Source organism: Emys orbicularis, chromosome 11, assembly GCF_028017835.1.
Source record: "Emys orbicularis isolate rEmyOrb1 chromosome 11, rEmyOrb1.hap1, whole genome shotgun sequence".
NCBI classification, from domain to species: domain Eukaryota; kingdom Metazoa; phylum Chordata; order Testudines; family Emydidae; genus Emys; species Emys orbicularis.
In genome coordinates, this window is record NC_088693.1 from 33,797,396 (window position 1) to 33,819,566 (window position 22,171).

General features: G+C 40.3%; 1 protein-coding gene across 1 annotated transcript in view; it reads right to left on the reverse strand.

Moving 5' to 3' along the window:
• Positions 1–286: 286 nt before the first annotated feature.
• The window catches only part of KCNH7 (potassium voltage-gated channel subfamily H member 7), a 338,032-nt gene continuing 316,147 nt past the window's right edge, over positions 287–22,171 (reverse strand). Inside the window, exons 13-16 of the mRNA XM_065413350.1 lie at positions 9,105–9,356; positions 5,049–5,217; positions 1,574–1,766; positions 287–553 (exon numbers count right to left, since the gene is read on the reverse strand). Of these exons, the coding sequence (XP_065269422.1) occupies positions 287–553; positions 1,574–1,766; positions 5,049–5,217; positions 9,105–9,356 (881 nt within the window). The remainder of the gene's footprint in view (positions 554–1,573; positions 1,767–5,048; positions 5,218–9,104; positions 9,357–22,171) is intronic.

The following is a 22,171-nucleotide window of genomic DNA, read 5'->3' on the forward strand; positions in this document are numbered from 1 at the left end:
AGTTTTACATTTGGAACATACAGTTTATATATATATATATATATATATATATATATATATATATATATATATATATATATATATATATATATATATACATCGTAACTGCTCAACTTTACCTTACAAGCTTCAAATTTAGGAAAATATACAGTACTTTTGCATATAATGGTATATCCTTGTAGCCCCTGAGTCAAGTATAGAGGATTTAAATACAAAAAAAAAAAAAAAAAAAGGAAACAGCCATTAAAAGCACTTACATTTTATGTGAAGTAATAGTATAAAAGGATTATTTCCCAGGAAGACCAGGATCAGAAACATGCCTATGAAGACCCAAGATTCCTATAGTGTTTAGGGAAGAATCTGGCAAGGAAGGATGCCTAATGGAATGAAGATAAGTTTTATAATGCTGTGGGTGAAACTCTAACGACTGGTCATGTTCTTGTTCTAAAAAAGAAGCCAAATTGTCTTCTGAGGCCGTGTTAAGATGCACTCCACTTGAGAGGGATTCTTTGGATTTAAGTTTCGATTTTTCAAGGTCTAGAAATTCAGGACACTGAGAGAAAGGAAAAGAAATAAGGTGACAATATATTTAAAACAGTCTCATGGATACTCCTGTTTCTACTGAAAATGAACAAAATCCAAAAAACCCCTCCCAACCCCAAACCATTCTTTGCAAACCGAATCTGAAACATGAGCAGAGAAATCAACGATTTTCACTAAATACTGTGTTCAATTAATTGTAGTCTAATGCAATTCTGCCCAGGACTTATTTGGAGGATAAACCAGGAAATCCCACCCTTCTTCCTCAGGCTAGTTGTTCCTGGCTCTATATCTTATGAAAATTTTCAGTCAGAGACTGAACTGTCTTGAGATGGGCCAACACTGAGCTCCTGGGTCTCTGAAATCTGGGGCAGTTCAGAATCAAAATCTGGGACTGTATCAAATTCCTAACTTTGGGGCAGTGTGGATCTGGATACAGATCCAAACACTGGGTTATTCTGTATCTTTTAAGTCAGAGCCTGTGATAGAAAGTGTGCAGAGATGTCCTGGTGGCAACTCTCTGGCACATGCACTTTACCTCCAGGAGTGCTGAGGGAGTGTAATCCTCCCCCACCCACTTAGGCAGCATACACTCCCTGGTGCATCAGTTGAGTTTCTGCATGGCCGGTGCAAGCAAGATGTGTCTCAAGGCAAGCCTTGGGTCATGACTGGAAATTTCTTGAGTCCTTCCACATGCTCCCCTGCCGGGCTAACCACAATCTACCCTTTTGTGACTTGGGCCTGCCTCTTATTCCCCTCTTCCTCTATATTTTTCTGTGGGGTCGACAACCATTGCTAAATGCATGATGATGACTACATTTGTAGCTTTGAGACCTATATTTGGCTTCTACACAGTAGGAAATTTGACCTCTAGAGATTCGCTTCCAAAATAATATAACTAGATGAATCCTGTGGAGACATTTGGCCAAGTTACAATTTCCTGTTCAGAAAACTACAGAACAAATGCTCAGTCTTCCAGCAATAGGTAACAACGTTAATCAATCACTATAGCTGATTCTGGGCACATCCATACCTGTGATGAAGGACTGAAGCTTCTATCTGTTTTAATAGATACTACAGGATGAAGGCTTTGCATCACCCGGATAGCTGGCTGTTGATATTCTGCACTTGCAGTCACTATACTATATGCAGGTGGAATGAGTGTTGACTGCCTCTGCAGAAGCTGCAGGATGGTTTGAATGTCAGCAGTCATTTGGGATTCAAGCCTAGGGAAGTAATATGAAATCAATTAACACATGGTCATGGATGATTATGTTTTAACACACCGATTACAAATGCATTCAAGAGGGATCTGCAGCTCATTAACAAAGCAAGCCATTATGTGTAACAGTATTATCATGTTTTGAATAGGAAAGAACAGAAGGGGGAGCACTGAGCCATTCCATGGCTAGCAGCTCACGCTCTCATACAGAATATACATTCTAATGTTTGCTCCAGACCTTAGTTAAGAGTTTAATTAAAGAATAATACATTACTATCATTTCTGTTTGCAATTAATATGAATATTGGGGGCCAGATTCTCAGCTGACATAAACTGGCATAGCCCCTATTGATTTAACTGGAGCTGTGTTGATTTATACAGGCTGAGGATCTGATCCAGGATTTCTAAAGCAACAGACAACTCTGACAGTCCCAAAGCTACTTCTAAGGGGATACAACACAACAAGGCTACATAATTTATGTTTTCCCACAGTTGTTTTAAGTAAAGGTCTTGAAAACAGAAATCTCTTTAGGTGCATGGTGAATTATTAGAATTTAAAGTAGGATTCGGGGGGTGGGTGGGAAGAACTGATCTGAAGCTGTGTTCAAAATTCAGAACTAAACTCGACATAGTTGATGTTCAAAAGTGGTATATTTATTGATTGTTTGACTGATTGACTAACTCTTCATGATTTGGTGCATGAATCCTGAAAGTTTAAATAAACCTTGGTGTAAGTCATAACATTTGAGTCTGCTTATCTTCTCCACACTTCCATTGCCATGGCACTGAAATGATTTTCAAGTTGTCTTGCCAACATAATTAACAGACTCAGCAATGGGTAATGCCTATTGTGCCTCCCCAGCTGCTAGGAGACCACACAATGTGTTATAATAGATTGTAATCTGGATATAAATCCTCCTGTATTGGAACTCACCTCCTGACAGAATCATTTTCACTGTAAATAAATGTTTATGTCAACAGCCCTCAGTGTTGTGAACGTCCCAACTACAGCTCTGCAGCAGCGGAATTACTCCTGCTCTAGCAGATTTTTGCTGTGCACTAAGCCCTAAACTTGCACCTGATCTCTGTCCCCTAATGGACACTGAAGATGCCTTTGCTCCTCACGTAGATATTAAAGGAAACGTTGCTCCTAGGTCAGCTGTTGTTGCCATAGATTCTGTGGCATCAGCTTTTATAAAAGCAACCTAATACACAGCTCAAGCCCTGGGGTTATACCCATTCATGTCCTATTCATCCTCTGCTCAGCTCCCTTACGTTGTGTGCTGATTGCCAATATGCCAATATTGACCTCAGAGTAAGCATCCTGCCGATACCACAGGGAAAAAATGCTGCAGCAGCACCACCATCCAAAGAGCATGTCTGCTAAAACTGTCATAATTCCTTTTTGAACAGAAGACGTGCACGAATTTGAGAACTTGGCTGATAATTTTGCCCTCTCGTACCTCTCCGCCCCTGCTCCCCCTGCCTTTAGAATGGCCCTCCTTTCAGTTCCCCTCCACTCCAAATCAGAGAGTTCTAATTTCTTCTACTCTTCATTCTTTCTCACTTGACCATTTAACACCACCCCACAAAAAACAGCCAAACAAACAAACAAACCCTTAAAAAACAGCCATATTATGGCTGGGCATAAAAGCAGGAGAAAGAGAGTGATAGGTGGTCACTGGGCTTCCCCAGCTTGTATAAAACCCTATACCAGTCCACCATGTACCCCCAGTTTAGCATCATATCAGGGACACGGCTGAGGGTAGGAGGTATGCCCAGGGCACATTGCTCTCTGACTTTTCTGGGTCACCAGAATAGTTGTTCAAAGCTTGCATAAATTAGAGTAGTTCCCTTGCAGCTGATCTGACCTGTGCCAGGGACTAGCCAGGTGCAGAATCCAGGAGGCACAAAGGTACCTTAAAAAGCACCAAAAGAATTAATAAATGAAGTGGGATGTGGATAAAATCCAGAAAAAGAAATAAATAAAACTAAAATCTCAGCAGTTCATCAGAAAACTCCCTGCCGCAAAATCTTTGTCTATGGCATCAATAACCCTAATACCAGCACCAAGCAATAGCTCTAGCTATTATTATATAATGAAAGCAAGATATTATTATATATAAGTCCTCAAATGCTGTGATGGGAGCCCAGTAAGTGCCTAGTTAGATTAGATAGGTAGATAAATACCTACATAGTTCTACTTCATTCATGATTTATAGGAATTTCAACCTACATGTTAAAACATGTATCTTGTAGCATATAGTATGTCACTAGAAATGAGAGTACTGAAGTTTGATTGGTTCACAGAATGCAAAGGGGGCACGCCGTCCTTACACTCACTTTCAGTTGCTTGTTAAAATGTACAATACAGTGTGCCAATGAAGATGTACTAAAGTATAATTAAGGCTGAATTTGTGTCATGGTAAATTTGGAGTTAAATTGTGTAATTGTCATGGCAAAAATGTTGAGAGTAATGAAATGCTGGGGAAAATAATAAAAAGCCACAGACCCGAGCACAGGCCAACTTAAAATGAACTGAAATTACATGGTAAATTATAGTGTATGACTGATCAGAATACTTTCACCATATTTTTAAGATTCCATAAGCTATTCTGTTTAGCCACCAACTATATATGTTAGACACCAATAGGGAGGGGGAGAAGGAAGATGAGATGTATTAGCAAAGGTAACTTACACATGCAGTATTGTGACAAAGAAAATGACTGTTTTCTATTGTAGTACGTGTGTTTTGCACTTGTGATACTCCCATGGCTGTTTATTATAGAGACAGCTGCAAAAGGAGGTTTACTCATCAAAAGTGAAGATGCCTATCATACAAATGCTGCTTCTGCAAGGAAGGCAGCTGGTTCGCTCAGTACACCCCCAGGAAAGCATAGCACCTCCCATTTTCTGGGCACAGGAACTGTGTGTAGAAAGCCAGGAACTGCTTTTAGAGGAAAAGTTCAGGGGAAAGACGGATGACGGAGAGAGTCAAAAACCTGCACCTACCCATCCCAGGATAGGATTTTCAAAGGGCTTAAGGGCCAGATTTGTATTTCGGTACTTAAAGATGCAGGTGGGTGCCTAGCCACTTTTGCGATTTCTGCCAAGCACCTATCTGCATTGTTAGGAGCCTTAATACTTTAAAAAAATCTGGCCCTAAGTGACTTAGATTCATTTAGGTGCTTATGAAAATCTCCCACCAAATTCATCCTTGTGGCTCCATTGATATCAATGGTGTTGTTATCAACCCAATCTGATCCTGTCACATAATTGCTTTTACCTGTTGAGTTGTTCTTGAAGTAAATCTAGCCGGTGCTCCACTTCCCCATAGGTCAGCTCACTTTCAGTTTCACAGATGCCCCATGTAACATGAGGTAATGCTGACTGTCTGGAGACGTCCTGGTGCCCCTTGGTGTTTTCCCACTCCCAGTTTCTTTTATCACTGATGTCTGCCAAAAAACAAACCTCTTGAAGTATAAACGTACAGATCCACTAAGAATAGACACTAATGGAATGTATGGCATGACTGAGTTAGAGCTACAGTCTCTACACTTGATTTTTAGGAGTGTTCAGCCAAGTGAACATAAAACAGTGTTTCGCAAACCTTTGAAAGTTAAGCCCTCCCTCTTCAGGTAAGGTAAATTAAACCAATCACAGCTCTGACCTGCAATTCCTTCTTATGTTGTTAAAGGCCAACATCTTAGTCTGTACATCTTCCATGCTTGCCCCAGCAGTTGTTGGTGCACCCTTTATGCACAGTCTTTGGGAAATGCTGGGGTAGAGCATCATCATATACTCCCTCTCCTTTTGTACATACTTTGATGGGCAGTGTAATCATCAACAATGTTGACATTTAAAGAATTATAACTGACAATGTTAGCACCCATTGAAAAGGGTGAGGCACGTCACTTCTCAGAGCTACTAGTTCAGACTCTCTTCAAACCCAGGCAGATGACTCCATCCTCATCAGTTACACTCATTTCACATTTTCAAGGTTTTCTTTGCAATCATAACAGCTAGAGACTTACCTATAAGAAAGAAGGGCCTTTGGAGGACACCAGAGAGACCTGTCCAAATGCCCCCAGCTAATCCTTTTACCAGATGGGAGCATATTCCATAGTAAAGAAAGGAATATTCCATAGTAAAGAAAGGAAGTCCCTCCCAAAGTTATATACAGTGGTTAAAGTAGATTGAATCAGGAAGGGGAGCTCTCACCACATAAACCAAAAAGGAGGAGGAGTTCTTCCTCTCCTTTTAGCAGAGAAGGGGGAGATGAGCTTTATTGGATTAATGGATCTTTGGGATCTGAGGGGTCCCAGGGTTTCCTAGGGCTATAGTGAGTCTATGAATGTCATAGGGTGTAATAGGCACCTGATAGTATGAATAGGGCTGAAGGAGGAGGAGATTTCACCTTGGCTCCATGGTGGCCCATTCAGCTTCTCCGACCACTCACTACATGGCCCCATGGGAAAGGGAATGGGTGAGAATTGTGTAATTTTGACTCAGCTAGCATGCATGGTACAATTTACAGTTGTCTGAGGAAACTGGAGAGCTTTCTGAGAGGGGCAGGGAGCAAAATTCTGACAGATTCAGACCCAGCATAATCTTAATCCATATCTGTTTGTAGAATGTTTGCAGGATATTGGAAAAGCAACTCATTGATTATAGACAATGACTATCAGGAATGAAATGTAAACAATAAATGCTGTTTGTTTACACTTCTTCTTTACTGCTCTGTAAAATCCCTTAGATTTTACATATAAATCACCCACTAAAATCACATATTTTCCTGTACCTGGTCTTGGTGTCTCTTGGTCAGCCCTGGGTTGAATGACAGTTGTTTGTGTCCTGGAATAAATGTTTGTGGAGTATCTAGATTAATGTTTAAAATGCAATTGCCAATTAACCTGAATTCAAAACAGGACCATAATAAACTCTAATCTAGACATATCCTTCAAGGGATAAGTCACTCCCCTTGTTCTGTGCATCTTCTTAGGTAGTCCCACATGTATGAACAGCCACAAAAGCCATGGCCAGGAGACAGTCAAAACATTACTATTCAGCATGGCCTTGGAAGACTGGAGGATTGTTCTCAAGCTGTGAACTAAATTAATAAATATATGGCCTGGTTAATCTAAACAGTTCAAGAATGAAATCCTATGACCTGAATAAAGGCCATGGGAGGCCCCAAAGAGTGGAAAATGGGATTGTTCTGCAGTGGGGAGGGGGGAAGAGGGAGCAGCAGCTACATAGAAGCTACCCATGTGCTGTTAAGAGAGGCTCAGGATTGAAATAAAATGAGTGCTGCAGGTCAGGATTACACTGGCAACATTTAGACTGCCTGTCCCACCCTATCCAATTCAAGGTTAATAATCCCTTCCTTTCATGGACAGTACATTAACTGCTAACATTTAAAACAAAAAATAAAATAAGGACTAGGCTAAAAATATATCTTTTGTAATGGTAATGAGTTATGGAAGCTTATATAGAAGTTCATTTATATGTATATTTACAAGATTTATACTTATAGACTCAGATTAGATTTACAACTGCCTTTAGAGAACATAAAATCAATTTCTAATTGATATCAGGAATGAGAATTTAATTTAAAACCAATCAAAACCAATGTGACTTTTTATAGAAGCTATAAGAAAGGTGATCAGCTTTCAAATACACCACTAAAAATGCAGGATTACAAAGACACCCATTCACCCACTCAAAATGTTGGCTTTTATAATGGTCTTAATCAAAATGCACACCCTTTAGACTTGATAAATTTAGCTCAGAGTAAAATCTGCACTAGGTTGCCTTGGAAAACGTTGCTATAGCTGCAAGGACACATTTCTGGTTACCGGCAGGGGCAAGGTAAGCTTTCGAACAGCAATATGTACAAAACACGTTTATATCAGCATTTGACCTTACCCTGAGAAGACCAGATGTCACATAGCTTGGCCTTTGGACTATCAAAATATGTTGTTCTGCTGGATTAGTTTTTAGAATAATTTAAAATAATATCTTAGAAACCTAAAGTTGATCCTGAATTTGTGTGGCAAAATTTATTGTACCAGGAAATAAATTGTTGAGGAAAAAAGCAATAAGCACTAAATATAGAAGTAGTCCATAGTAAACAGAAGCAACTGTAAATGCATCTTCAGCAACAAAACCTTTAATGTTGTATAAATAGACTTTTCATTAGTTCACCCTATCACAGAAAATTAAGGTTTTAAAGAAAGAGAAAAGAATGTTTGATGAGATGATATAAAACACTCATTCCATATTAAGTTAACTGAGATTGCTTAATCACTGTAAACCATATGACATATACTAAGAACCAAATTCTGCTCTTCTTACTCAAGCAAATTTCCCACTGAAGTCAAGATGTGTTCCTGTGTGATATTTCATCATTTTTAATTAAGTAATATTACAGAACTAGATAACATGTCTTTCAATCTCATTGTTATGCATTGCTTCAACACTATTTTACATGTTCAATAGTATAAAATATGAAGAAAATGGGTTAAGCTGGTAAAAGTTTATGAGCAAAACTTTTTTTGAGTGTGTGCAAAAAATGGAAATTTGATGACATCAAAATATTTCATGAATTCATGTCAATTTCACCAAATTGTTTAAGTCAAAAACAAACCTCAACATTTTTTGAAAAAAAAAAAATCAAAATGTTTTTTCAACATTTTCTAAATGAAATATTTATTTATCTCCTTTAACTAGACTGGGTTTGTGAAACTCATATTTAGTATCCCTATCTAGCTTTCTATCTAGGGTTTTGTACTGCCACCCAACACTGTAGCATGATGGGCAGTCAACTTTTTTCACTCCAACCTCCATCTGATGGACTCACCACAACTGTGAATCCTCTGGCTTTGTTTACAATAGTGAAAGCCATCATTAACTAAGGTAAAATTTAATCCACAGACAGTAAGGCCCAGCTTTTCAAAGGTGCCCATTTATTTTAGGCATCCAAAAAATAGAGGCATCCAACATTATGAAATGAAATGAAAATGTTGGCTTAAATGACTTGTCCAAGATGATTCAGGAAGTCATTTGCAAAGCCTAGACTAAAATTTAAGAGCTCCTGGATTCCAATCTCATTCCCAGGCTACCAAACCATAGTGCCTCTCAAGGGAAATAATTCTCTGAACATTCCACATTTGACATGAAAGAAGATTATTTTGTCAATGTTTCATGAAACCCTTAAAAGGTAAATTAATGTATTATTTGTCAATGGAAGCATTCTGAAGAGGTTTATTTCTCTCCCACTGATCATCAGAGCAAAAATGAATAGGCCATCTTTACAAAATAGCAACATGGAATAGATTACCTCTGCAAGAATGGCTTCTTTTGTCAATATGGATCCTTTCTGTTGCACGCACCACTTCTTCGAAGTCCAGCCCTGTAGTTTTCCCTATCATTGATGGGTAATTGATTATTTCAGAGAAGAGAGGTTTCTGCTCATCTTCAATGGATGATACCAAAGATGATGACTCACTTTTCTTCTCTTCAAAGTGTTTCTTGGTACACTGATAATGTCTAGTATTATCCACGGAGTCTTCAGGATCATTCTGATTGTTTTCTTTATCATAGCCTGTCAAATAGAAATAATTGTATACAATAATGTGCAGTGCATGAGATCTTATTCCAATTTATCCTGGACCTCAGGCCAAGCCGGCGCTAGGCATAAACAGACTAAGCAATTCCTTAGGGCCCCAAGCAGCTCAAGCCCCCCCAACATTAATTATTAGTATGTGGTTGTGTGTGGAGGGGCCCAAAATATTCCTGCTTAGAGCCCCAATGGGCTAGCACCACCACTGGCCTCAGGGGCAGAGTAGAAGTTATATCAATTAGCAAGTTCACTGTCTGTTAGGGATAACATAACTTTAATGCCTCTTCTATTAAGGACCACAGTAGAGATGTTGGAGATATTCCTTCTAATGCAGGTTCTACCATTCATTTATAAAGCAATCTCAGGTGTTTGTGCTGGAGCCCCCTCAGTCTACAAGAGAAGGGGGCTGCCAGCAGGCATTCTCTCTGAGAGCACCTCAACCTTGGAATCTACTGCCTTCAACTTGGTTGAAAATAGGCCCAGTCTGTTGACCATTAGGGTTCACTGCAAGGCCCATCTCTTTACCAGGTTTTTGGGGAGTGAGGTACATGACAAGGGCTGATGTGGTGCGTGTGGTAAGATGGGTATTGGTCGAATCTTGAATTCATCTTCGAATATTTTTAGGTTCCGGAGTGAGGAGCAGCTAATGGTTCAATACTTTCCTGGGGCTGTATTTTTGATTTCTGGCAGTTACAGCAACATATTACAAATTGAAACAAATAAAATAAGGACAAGAAACCAACAGTGATCATCTGGTGAGTATGGAGGCCTCTTGCACTGCCTTTAGAGTAACATTTAAAGTGTATTTTATTGTATCATTTCAAATCCAATATTTGATCTTGCCTATTTTTAACTGAAATGTGAAGATAATTCCAGTCCTGAAGGTTTATTTAGAACATATTTTAGCAGGGGAGTCTCAATTAGATATAAATACTGTAACTAGTTTGCATTAACTTCCTGGGGAGGTAGCATGATTCCCCATCTGGTTTCAGCTAATTACTAATCAACATAATTCTAGAGTGCATGTAATCCTCACAGCAATGGTTAATACAAGATTCTGTACATTCCCAGGGTTTCTTCTTTTCTAACACGGTTTCCCGGTCATCATTTACAATGATGTAAGTGGGCCTGATCATACCCCCATGATCTGCACACAGAGTGAACCTCCTCCTGCTCAGAAAGCGAGGCTCTGTTGCCTTTGCAGCAGCATCTCCCTCTATTGCACTGACTCCATGAGTTCAGAGATCTGCAAGTGGTGAGTGGTAGCGATGATCAAGCTGGGGGCAAGGCCAAGTTTGATGCACATCATCCCCACCTGCATTCACTGGAGTCCCTGCGGGAAATTAATACAGCATTGAGCTGAATTCACTTTCTGTTGGTCTTGTCTCCACAGTGAGGCTCCCCTTTTAACAAGGATCCCTGTCACCTGCTGGAGAAACCACATGGCAAGTGGAACAGGGATGGTGCTGTGGCGCAGCACAGATGCAGGTGGGCTTGCACAGTGTGGCTTGCAGGGGATCTGTAGGTTTTGTGGGATGGCCCTTTGGCCAGCAATTCCCATCCTCCCATGCTCCTGATGGAACGATGGAGGCTAAAGCTCCATGAGACGATTCTTGCAGCGATTTCCCCTGTCCTCACTCTTGGGTGATGGAACTGTTTTATTGCAGTCCTACAAAGACAATGGGCTTAACTACTCAATGCTACATTGACTTGAAATGGAAACATTTACATGTCCACATTTTTTGAACAATTTTGTATTCTCATGGGAATATGTGAATCAAAAATAGCAGTCATAGGTACTTTATAAAAGAAAGATTGATCAATGAACTAGTTTGCAAAGAGAGGTCACGCAGAGACAGTTCTAACATAGACAGGAGAGATCGCATAATGGCTGAAGTGTGTGAAGAGGACTGATCTATCATATTTACAGAGTGCCAATCACTGTAATAGCTAGAGGCACAAAACCAAATTCTGCTTTCAGTTACACTGCTGTAAAACCAGAGTAATTCAGTTGACTCCACTGCAGTTAGTCTGGATTTATGTCGGTGTAGCTGACAGCATATTTTGATACAAATATCTATACTTCTGGTGTTGTGAACACTTTGGCCCAAGTACAAAGGAATAGATGAAAGGGAGGTCCCTTCCAATGATATTATCTGGGTTCCAAATCGAAGGAAGATAACTTTTGCCCACTAGTTGATCAGTTTCATAACATGTGTTCAATGCCATTTCTGCATCTGCTAGTTCTCTTCCTGCATTCAGAAATTTTAACATTGCTTTTTCATTATGCGGTTACTCCAGGAAGGTTTTCATTTTAGGCTGGAAACGAAATCTTCACTGTAAGGAAATGTAGCAAAAACATTAGCACTGAGAATAATCCTATGATGTTGTATGACTAAAATATGAATTAAAAATGGAAATTGCATTCTTTATTTGGCTCTGAACTGTAGGAGCTAATGGAGTTCACAGGGCAGTTCAGCTGAAATACATTACAAGCAGTCTCTAGGTAATGCTTTATTCAGATAGGGCACGATCATTTCTGCTTTTTCTAATGAATCCACGTTATTGGGTTGGAATGAACATTGCAGATGACAGGAATGGCTTTTTCTCTGGCTGGGCTTTTTCTGTGCAGGAATAAATTCCTTAAGTTCTCTGTCCATTATACAGACTGGCAATTCCAAATAAGCTCTTCCCCTCTCTTTCCCTCCCCTGTTTGACTGCAAGGAAAAAGCTTGATTTCTGAACTGATTATTATCTTCACTAAAGATTCATCCTCCCTCCTCCATTTGTTTTCCAATGAGATGCGTTTCACTTATTCATTCAGATTGCTGGAAACAATTTTTCAGAGGCTGAATATTTTGTAACCTCCTGCTTTGCCAAACATCCTTTCAAACATAATGTGCACCATTTATGGGACTCATTTTAGTCTGTGATTTTTTTTATATGTCTGCCAAAGAGCACAAATGAACATGATGACACTGGAATTCCTGATTTATAGGAGCAACAGTGTCTGACTTTTCAGCCTTGAAAATAACAAAGCCCTTGACTTCTAACTATGGGAAAGACTATATCCCCCCTTTCAGGGAGACGGGCAAGAAGAATTAGGGACATGATCAGGCCTTTGAAATGACTTCTTATTCCAGTACTTTTCTGAGTCTTCCAGATGTGACAATTACTAGAGAACAGACATTTTTCTTTTATTTTTTGTCATGCTAATTCAGTAGTAAAAAAGATTGTCTCAGTTCAGTGAGTGGCAGCCTATGTGAACTGGGATTTCTTTATACTTAATGCCACTGCAAATTTTGATACCAATAAAAGTGGCATAGTAATATATTACATGGGGAGCAACAGGTGCTTTTTTATTATTAGTGGAATTTGGTCAACTAGACTTTGCTTATAGAATTGGACCAGCTATCTAGTCTGTTGCTTCAGAAGAAGGCAAACCTTTAATTCCTTTCTCCCACCTCCAAGTAAAAACCTTAGTGTGTCTAGACACATTCAATTTTGTGTAGGAAGTGAGGTGACTACCTTACTAACCCTTGCAGAAAACAATTTACACCACACATCATGAGACAGATAATCCTTAAAATTAACTTTGCTTGTATAACTACAAACCTATCACTGGACATGACATTTTCTAGCCCCTTTTATAAAATCCTGCCACACCATTTTAAACACCACCAGGTAAGGCACTTGCTGAGGCGTGGCACATTCTGAGTGTGAAGTAAATGCTGTAAAACAGTCTACAAATTTTCATTCATATTCCCAATGGTGGTTTGGTCCAGCCATCATTGTTCCCCTTTTATTTGATAGTCACATCTCTTCACACGAAGGGAATTTTGTTTGCAGGAATGTTGGTAGGATGGCTGGTTTCTGTATAGATAAATCCATTTATTCATGTCTAAATATTGAATATGGTGGCAGAATTTTTGGAAGGCTCCACAATCCATTGCTAATTTTGAGCACTCAGCAGTTGACCTTCCAGTGATTTGCTGCACACCATCCATCTCCTCATTGATTGTTTCCTACTATGACAACCCTTCACCATTTTTTTCCATATCTTTCTCTAGATTATTTTCATCTCTTTGCCTAGTGTGATCACAGTACATATGTTTGCATCTGTTCATTTCCAACATCAGAGTCTGCTTCTCTCCAATAATATTTTTAACATAGGCATTCATTTCCCCCCCATCCATGAGGTATACAAGAACCTTTGCCAGCATCACATTTCAAAAACTCTGAAACCAACTTGTGGTGGTGGTAGTTCTGCCTCTATCATGCAATCTTGGATTATATAAACCAGAACTTTGCTCATGTGTGAAATCAGGGAGATGGTACAATAATTACTATACTTGGTTATGTCTCCCTTCTTTGGTAAGGGCAGAAAAATGCCCTTCGTCCAGTCCTCTGCCTCTAGTCACCTGTACATCTTTACAAATTTTCCACATAAGATCAATACTGTGTTCGCCAATCACTTTTAACAATTCTGCAGGCCTGTTATCTATCCCTGGTGCTTTTTCCAGGCTTCATTCTCTCTCTCATAAGACTGACAGCTCCAGTTCTATATTCTCTTTTCTGCCAGCCTGTATTATGAGTGGCTCTGGTGAGGCATACAGATTGGCACAGTAATCTCTTCACCTGTGTTTAGTATCATCACCCTCAGTCAGGAGTCTGCCATCATGATTTATTATTATGTTTGATCACAGTGAAAAGCTTTTGGTAAGAAGTCTGACCACTGTGAATCTATCTTTTATATTATTACTCTGTTTACATTTCTCAAGTTCCATGCATTTTGCCCTTATATATTTGCTCTTGTCTTGTCTAGTCTGCCTTTGAATATTCTCTTCTATATTTTTCCATTTCCAAACCATTCTCTTTTACTCTGTATCATTTTTCTGCCAACTCAAACACCTTCTCAGTTAACCATGGTGTAGTCTGACACTGACTTTTTGGAATGTGTGTTTGGCCTTTTAAACATAACAGTTTTCACTTTATTCCAAAGTTCATTGGGGTTATTCTCCTCTTTCATCTGTGCCAATTCCTCAAACCCATAATTTTAATTGATTCTGGACAAGTCCAAATGCAGTAGACCTGACAAACATGGTATCTTTAAAGTTGCAATTTATGTTTGAGGCTAACAGCTGATGGGCTGACCCAGTCTGTACTCATGAAAGTCCTTGTCCATTTTCCATTCAATTTCCAGCATTGTTATATTTATTCCATAGGTGATTTTGGTTCTTTGCCATACTGTCAGGTGACCTCCACCTGCTGAGTGAAAATGGGGATTAGAGCTGCAGAATTCAACTACATGCCTTCCTCTCTCATTTTACGAACCCAGACCATTGTTTCCCATTACTTCTTTATGAGATCTTGCAGTTCCAACTTTTGCATTTAAGTCCCCAGTTACAAGGGTAATATCTTTACTTGGTATTTTAGTGAGTGTTTCTTCAAGTTGTCCATAGTTTCTATATGATTATCCATATTCATATGCAAACAAAGGTGTTAGTGAACAGGAGTCTCCTGTTTAAAAATGTCAGCCATCTAGTCAGAAAGCAGAAATAATAATGTCTTCGGTGACTAATCACACACCAAGAATAGCACATAGTTAAGTGAAAAGCCTGCAAATGACAGTTGCCAGTTAGAATAAACTCTCTATCAAACAGTTACAAAAATGGTTTGAACAAATACATTTTGTAAACATGTCAAAATTAAAATGTACAACCCCTGTAATGACCCGCTACTGCCTTAAAAGGCTTAAACCAGCCGGGGGAGAGGCTGTGGCAGGGAAGGAACAGCTAGGCTGATTGGGGGAAGTAGCCACAGCTGGGGCCATGCCCCAATCAGGCCATAGCTGGCCCTATAAGAGGGCTGAGGGTCAGAGGCTGACAGACTCTCTCTAGCTTTGAGAGGGAGGGACTTGGCTGCAGGGAGCTGAGAGAAGGTACCTGGAGTGGAGTAGGGCTAGAGGAAGGCCAGAGGAGCTCCGGCCTGGAAATCCCCCAGACTGTGGCCTAGTGGAAGGCCAATTAGGTACTGGAGTTGCAGGGGGCAGCCCACGGGTAGGCAGAGGCAGCAGGTCCAAACCCCCCTTGCCTATGATGAGTGGCTTTTACACTGCAGTCTGCCCCAGTGAGCGGGGGCTAGATGGTGACTGGCAGTAGCCCATGACTGAGGCAAGGTGGGGATTAGAGGGTTGGGGGTTCTCCAGAGAGGAGACCCAGAGGCAGAGTGTGGGGGTATTGCCAGGGGGCAGCACCCCAGATAAAAGGGCACCAGGGTCCTGGGAGGGATATGGGGGCCAGCGGCAGTGGGACACTGGCCTGCAGAGGGCACTCCAGAGGCTGGAAATGCTAATTCACTGAGATGACAAGCAGGAGGTGCCACAGCGGTGAGTCGTGCACTGTCACACTGTCTAAATACATTTTGGGCCTTACCTTACATGCAGTGAGCTCACCTGATCACTGCTTCACTTCCTTACAACACCCCCTCCTGCCATATGTTTGCAAAAATCAGTCTGTTGATGCACAGTTTGTACTTTTCTGCACAAAGACATGCATATCTTCCATCCCTATATAGTCATGATATGTGAATGATTCTTTAGCACAGACTAGGAGCAGGCCAAAGAAAACTAGTGAAGTTTTATTCCTAACTACTGTAATAACTACTTTTCACTCAGTAGTACCAAAAAGAACATGAATACTATCTAATATTCATAGAACAATATATGACTTGTAAGCACTACTCCCCTTTATGTGTATTCTGCTCTGTGTTTAATTAGACAAGCCTATGACCATAAGGGAAAGTTGCATGTTGTATTATGTTAACTATGGCTTGGTATAGTCACTGATGGAAAAGCAAGTGGAGAAGAGATTAATTCCATATGCCCAGCTAAGTTTGGTCAGATGGTACAAACACTTAAACCCTGGGGTAGTGTTCACTATTGTGTGTGGTCCCACTGGGTCCTACATCAGAGGGGATAGCAGAAGTTGAGTACTGGTGAATGTGAGGATGAAAGATTGTCTCTTCTTCCAGATGAGAATGACTCAGTGCAAGATGATTCAATACAAATTTTATGCTATGGTTAAAATATGCCTTTAATATTAAGAGCCTACCAAGTAAACAATAAGAAATCATCAAATGAAAGTTATAAGAAGTAATTTGGAATCCTTCGGATTACATTATTATAAAGGCCAAATCCTAGACTGTATGTTACAGGATCTGGTTCCTGTTCCCATCTCTGTTCTGATTTAGGTAAGTATCTTAACTCACAGTATGTCTACGCTGTAATTAGACACCGGTGGCTGGCCCGTGGCAGCTGACTCAGGCTCGCAGGGCTCAGGCTAAGGGGATGTTTAATTGCAGTGTAGACATCCAGGCTAGGGCTGCACATCAAGCTCTGGGGCCCTCCCACCTCTCAGGGTCCTAGAGCTCCAGCTGCAGTATAGACATACCCTCAGCGCCTGTTTCCCCAGAAATAATTGTACTATTATACAATACATCTATAGCATCTTCCATCCACAGATAGCCAAGCACAACGTGCAGAGATGACAATGCAAACATAGTTCACAGGGCTGTTGAATTTTAACACATTCATTTTGGTAAAGGGCTTTGAAATCCTTAGATGGAAAAAACTATGGAAGGGCAAAGCATTATTACGGAAGACGACATTATTTCTGAGGGCTTCAGTAGATTTATTTTCCAATTGAAGTAGAATATGTACACACAAATTTAGGGGCCATATTTTTAAATGACGGCCTCCACCTTTGCACACACAAATTGCAAATGCAAACATCTGCAGTTTTTCTACCAAACCAATTCTGATCACTAATTAGGTAATTTAGATGTGTAAGTATCTGATTGTGGGTGCAGTTTGGTTCTTAGACATACAAAAGAGCTAAATTGTGAGTGCAAAAATGGAAAACTGGTTATGGCCAGGCAGAACATTTGGCTCTATTGCTCTGAAACAAGCTGACAAAAGCTGTGGAATTGAGCCTCGAACTCTGTCCTTAACCAACTTCAATGCACTTGAATACTGCAAAGGTCTCTGAACAGTGGGTAATTTTATATCCCATATGTTCCACACTATACTCAGCGGAGTGAGAATTAAGGACAGACTGGCAGCCTCTTTGTTTTTGTTGGCTTAAAGCATCTCATAGTGTTATTTTAATGTGGGATTTTGTTGTTCTGAAATTACTTTTCTTTAAATGGTGGAAAGTTACAGTGACAGTCTTTGGCCATAATGAAAGGCCGTGCTAAAGTTCACTGTATCTAATGAATGGTGCTGAAGTCATTCCACAGACAGCTTCAAATTTTGGGAAACTAAAAGTGATTCCAGATTTTAATTGAAATAAAATATGACTGATGTGAAGACTCCTGAAATCATCATAGATTCATTCATAGCTGAATTTTACAACAATGCCATATTTATGTGTTTATGACCCATTACATGATGCGACCTTGACCTGTTACTACCTTCCTAAGTGGCTGTGCTCTTCTGAGACATTGCACCTAACAAGGTCTCAGACAAAATTAATGAGAAATGAAGAAAAAGCATTCCCAGAAAGGACTGCTTGGCTTTGGAACAATATATTTGAAGAGGGAAGACTAAGCCAAAGCCTGGCCATTTCAAGACTACATTGCTAGACTCTTCTGTGTTTGCCAAAGCAACCATGCCATAGCAGAAAAGAAAAGAACACTAACATCTGTGCACACACAAGAACTCCTAGAAAAGTTTCTTGAACCTGAGAGAAGAATCCACTTTGAACTCCACCAAGGACAACGCTTTGTGCAGCTAATTTACCTTGTTGAGCACCTACATACTGCATTAATGAAGCAAACAAAATATTGAATAGCTGCTTACTAAGTGAGCACCATGCATTCTGTGCATTGAATGAAGCAGGGGACTTCTGGAAAAAGTAGTATGTGATCATGGAATTAGACTGTGTTATAATGTATAGGCATAAGGGAGCTGAATTAAAGTTGCACAGAGAGCCTTAATTCTGGCATTTCCTGACTTTTGAATGCCTGACTTTGCAACCTTAATAATGCTCTTTTAATGTAGTTTTTGTGTATGTAATTATTTTTATAGCACCTTAAGTGTATTTACTCTGGGAAATGGGACAGCAGGCAAATACAGGCTAGATAACCTTTCCATAAAGATTTATTTTCCTTTCTTTAAATTGAATAAAAAAGAGCTAGTTTTGAGTGACTGTAAATGTGTGTCAAATTCAAAGCCAGAAACTTCAAAGTTAAAGCAAACATTCAATCCTTAACTTATTCTTTTGTGCCATTTTTAGCACAATGGCATGAGTTAGGGATGGAGTGAGAGCCTGATCTCTGAATATTTTGAGCTTTGTCTGGTTTTGCCACAATCTTAATGTTACTGAGATGACAATGTGAGGGTAATACAAAATGATGCAGGGTGAAGGCCGAAGGATCTCTGACTCCAATGATAGAATTCCAGTCTCTTATACTCAGAGCTTATCTTCCACTACAAGATTATTTTTCTCTGATAGCTGACAGTATGTATGACTGCATATACATTTCCAGAAGGCCACATTTCATGGGAAAACTGCTTCAGTAGGAGTTACCCTTGGAAACAAGGCTCTTGTAGGAGCTGTGCTCCCCTGGGACAGGCTGCAATAGGAGCAGATGGACAACTGCAGTGATGGATTGTCTGATGATTATATACTTGCTGTCAGGGAGTCCTTGCAAAATGTAGGATTTGAGGAACACATTTCTTGCTTTCAAGCTGGGCAAATGCAATCAGCAGGATTCATAGAGACTTTCTTTTGTGGGCTCCTAAAATGAAATCCAAGAAAATAAAATTTTCCTGTCAAGAGTTAAGTGTCTCGTCCTGGACTAGTTGGCAAATAAGTTGACAAAACAACGATTTTCACTGAATCGATGGGTATTAACAGAACAATATGCCTCTCACTAGATTTTGCCCTAGAAGCGTGGGCCAGATTTTGATCTCTTTTACACTGATGAAAATCCAGAGTAATTCTGTTTACTTCAAGGACATCATCATTCCATTCAAGTTACTGCATCTAAGATGGTGCATTTAAAACAACTATCCTGGATGTGGCTAATGGATTTTACATGCCCTGTCCAAAGGAGTTTGAAAGATCACTAATACAGTTTGACCTCATTCTTCCTGAAGTAATCTTCTGCTTGGAATGGATAGTCTTCACAACCGATTGCCTCTTGAGGTTCATCATATTTCTGTGTGCATCTGATAGCTTTCAGCTAAGGACAAAATGAATTCCAGGCTGACATGGAGAACATCTCTCCATGGTAAGAATGATTATATGCTGGAATAGACCCAATGAGGTGAAGTTCTTAGATACCATCAATGCCAATGTTAACAAAAAATTAAATGACACCAGAGTGAGTAATGATGCAGGAAGTCTGACTAGCTCACCAAAAAAGTGTTTTCAAAGCCCTACTACCCATGAATTTACTCTCAGGGCTAAATTCTGACCATGACCTCAATGCCATGACTTCCTTTATGCCACATATGGGGGTTTTATGCTGGCTTTATTGACCCTGAAGATGGCCAGGCCAGCATAGGTGGGTGGAGTAGAGTGGGTCCACAGCACGTCTGAATTCAGGGTTAACTACTTTTCCCCTTCTCCCCACCCAGTGGGCCATGAGGTTGGGATAACTCCTACTGACCTGTTATGAGAGAGAGAGAGAGAGAGGGGGAATGGGGAAGAAAGGAAAAAATGTTCCCCTGTGGGTGGGCCAGGAGGCAAAAGCATAGGTGAAGGCACTGTACCACCCCATTGCTTCTCACCTGTTTAGGTTGAGGAGAAAACTTCACCCTGGCTGACAGCTCTGCTTACAAACTGTCAGCCAGTAGCACTGTTGGGCCCAAGTAAACTTGGTAAGAATTTCTGTGGATGACTGTCAGTCATCTGTGGCAACTGGCTTCTACAGCTGTGGTGGTGCTCTGCATATGCACAGAGGACCCCCACCCCCCAACACTATTCCCAAAAGATGGGATGGGATAAGAGTCATGGAATCCCACTGGGTAAGTGTGAGGGTAAAACTGCCAGGTAGTGGACATGTGGCAACCCCTAACGAGGGCTCTCTCAGGATTCCAACTGCTCTTGGCAACCACAGAGTCAGGCTGGGCTACAGAACTGCAGCTAGCTCTGCACCACATAGCTCTCTGGGACCAGGGTTTGGCCATTAAAGAATAAGCCATACATAGAAGCTAAGATCAGATATGTGGTGAATCATCTAGAATATGCTGGAAATGCGTCTGTGGTAGAGTAAGACAGTCTTGTATCACCACACGAGAGTGCAATGCTTGTTCAGCAAATCACAAACTACCTTGACTGAATTAATTGTCCCATTTCTAGGAAAGAAAGTGAGTACATACTGCAGATAAATCATATACAATATCTCACAGCTCTTTAAGTCCCTGATGAAACTATTGCACAATGAGTTACCAGGGCAACAAGGTCCAAATCAGGCTCACATGAACTGAAGGGAGAGAGAAATACAAATCCATGTTTAACAGTCCACAAGGGAGAAAATCTCAAACTACTGTAGGCTCACACCAAAAAGGGACAAGTGCAATTTCAAACAGTATAATTTACCAGTTGGTCAACAGCTGAATGGGAAGCACTAGCAGGAGGTCCATATGTCTATTAAAAAGAGCCCCCCTTCTGTAAGATCAAGAATGTAAGTTAGGTACCGCACTAGAGAGGCAACATGAACAACTGACTATATAAATCATTAAGATTTTACTGAGATTTAAAACATTGAAACCTCATAAGAACATGCACGGATTGCTTAATTTTTAGAGATTTTATTTATGAAGCGAAAATATGACTGTTAAAAGTTCTTTATACAACATTTTATCTAAACAGTAACAAGACTGTGACCATAAATATGTCTCTCAGCCAAGGGCTGTGCCTTTTGTGCTGTACCACTCAAACTGCTGTACTGTCTGTCCCAAACTGTTTATCGATTGTGGTCTAAGTTAGAATGTGCCAAATTCTGTTCTAACACCCTCCCACAGGTGTGGAAGGCCTTGAAATCAGTGGAACTGCCATGGTTCTTCACAGAACAACACAGGCCCTGCGACAGGCTACAGAAAAACAACTCCATGTGCTCCGTTACAGCTATGGCCGCATGCAGAGTTTTGCAGCATAGACTAGGGCAGGGAAGAAGTGTGCCGTTGGGACCAAAACTCTACACTCTCACTGGTTACCCTCTCTCCAGAAGTGGAGTTTCTCTCTCTGGTGTGACTCAGCCAGCCAGATAACATATTATAATTACCAGAATTTAGGGGTAGGCTACCATTCATTTTTGTTCTCCCACAAAGGCATGCTATTTTCATTGACAAAACTGTGGCAAATGACATCCTGTCAAAAGTAATGTGAAAGAATGCCAGCAATTGGAAGACTGCTCAGCGAGACTCATAATTTAGCAGGCAAGAACTACTGGTAAGAGGAAAAAAACAGTTTTTGCCACCCTCCTGGCATTTTAGCAGGCTATTCTGAGCAGGAAGCACAGGCTGACAAATCACTTCCATATTGTCTAGGAGGCAGGGTATGTTTTCTGATAAGAAATGTGAAGGTTATTGAGGTAAGGCACCTCTGTCAACAGATTCTTTTTGATGAGCAGACTGAATATTTCATGGGGGCATTTTCTTGCCAGATGTGTTGTCACTTGTGGCTTCATGGCTCAAAGATGCTGCTTTGATAAAATGGTAATGCCATTCTGCTAACCAGGAACACACTGGTCTAAAGTCCTTCTTCTTCCAGCAC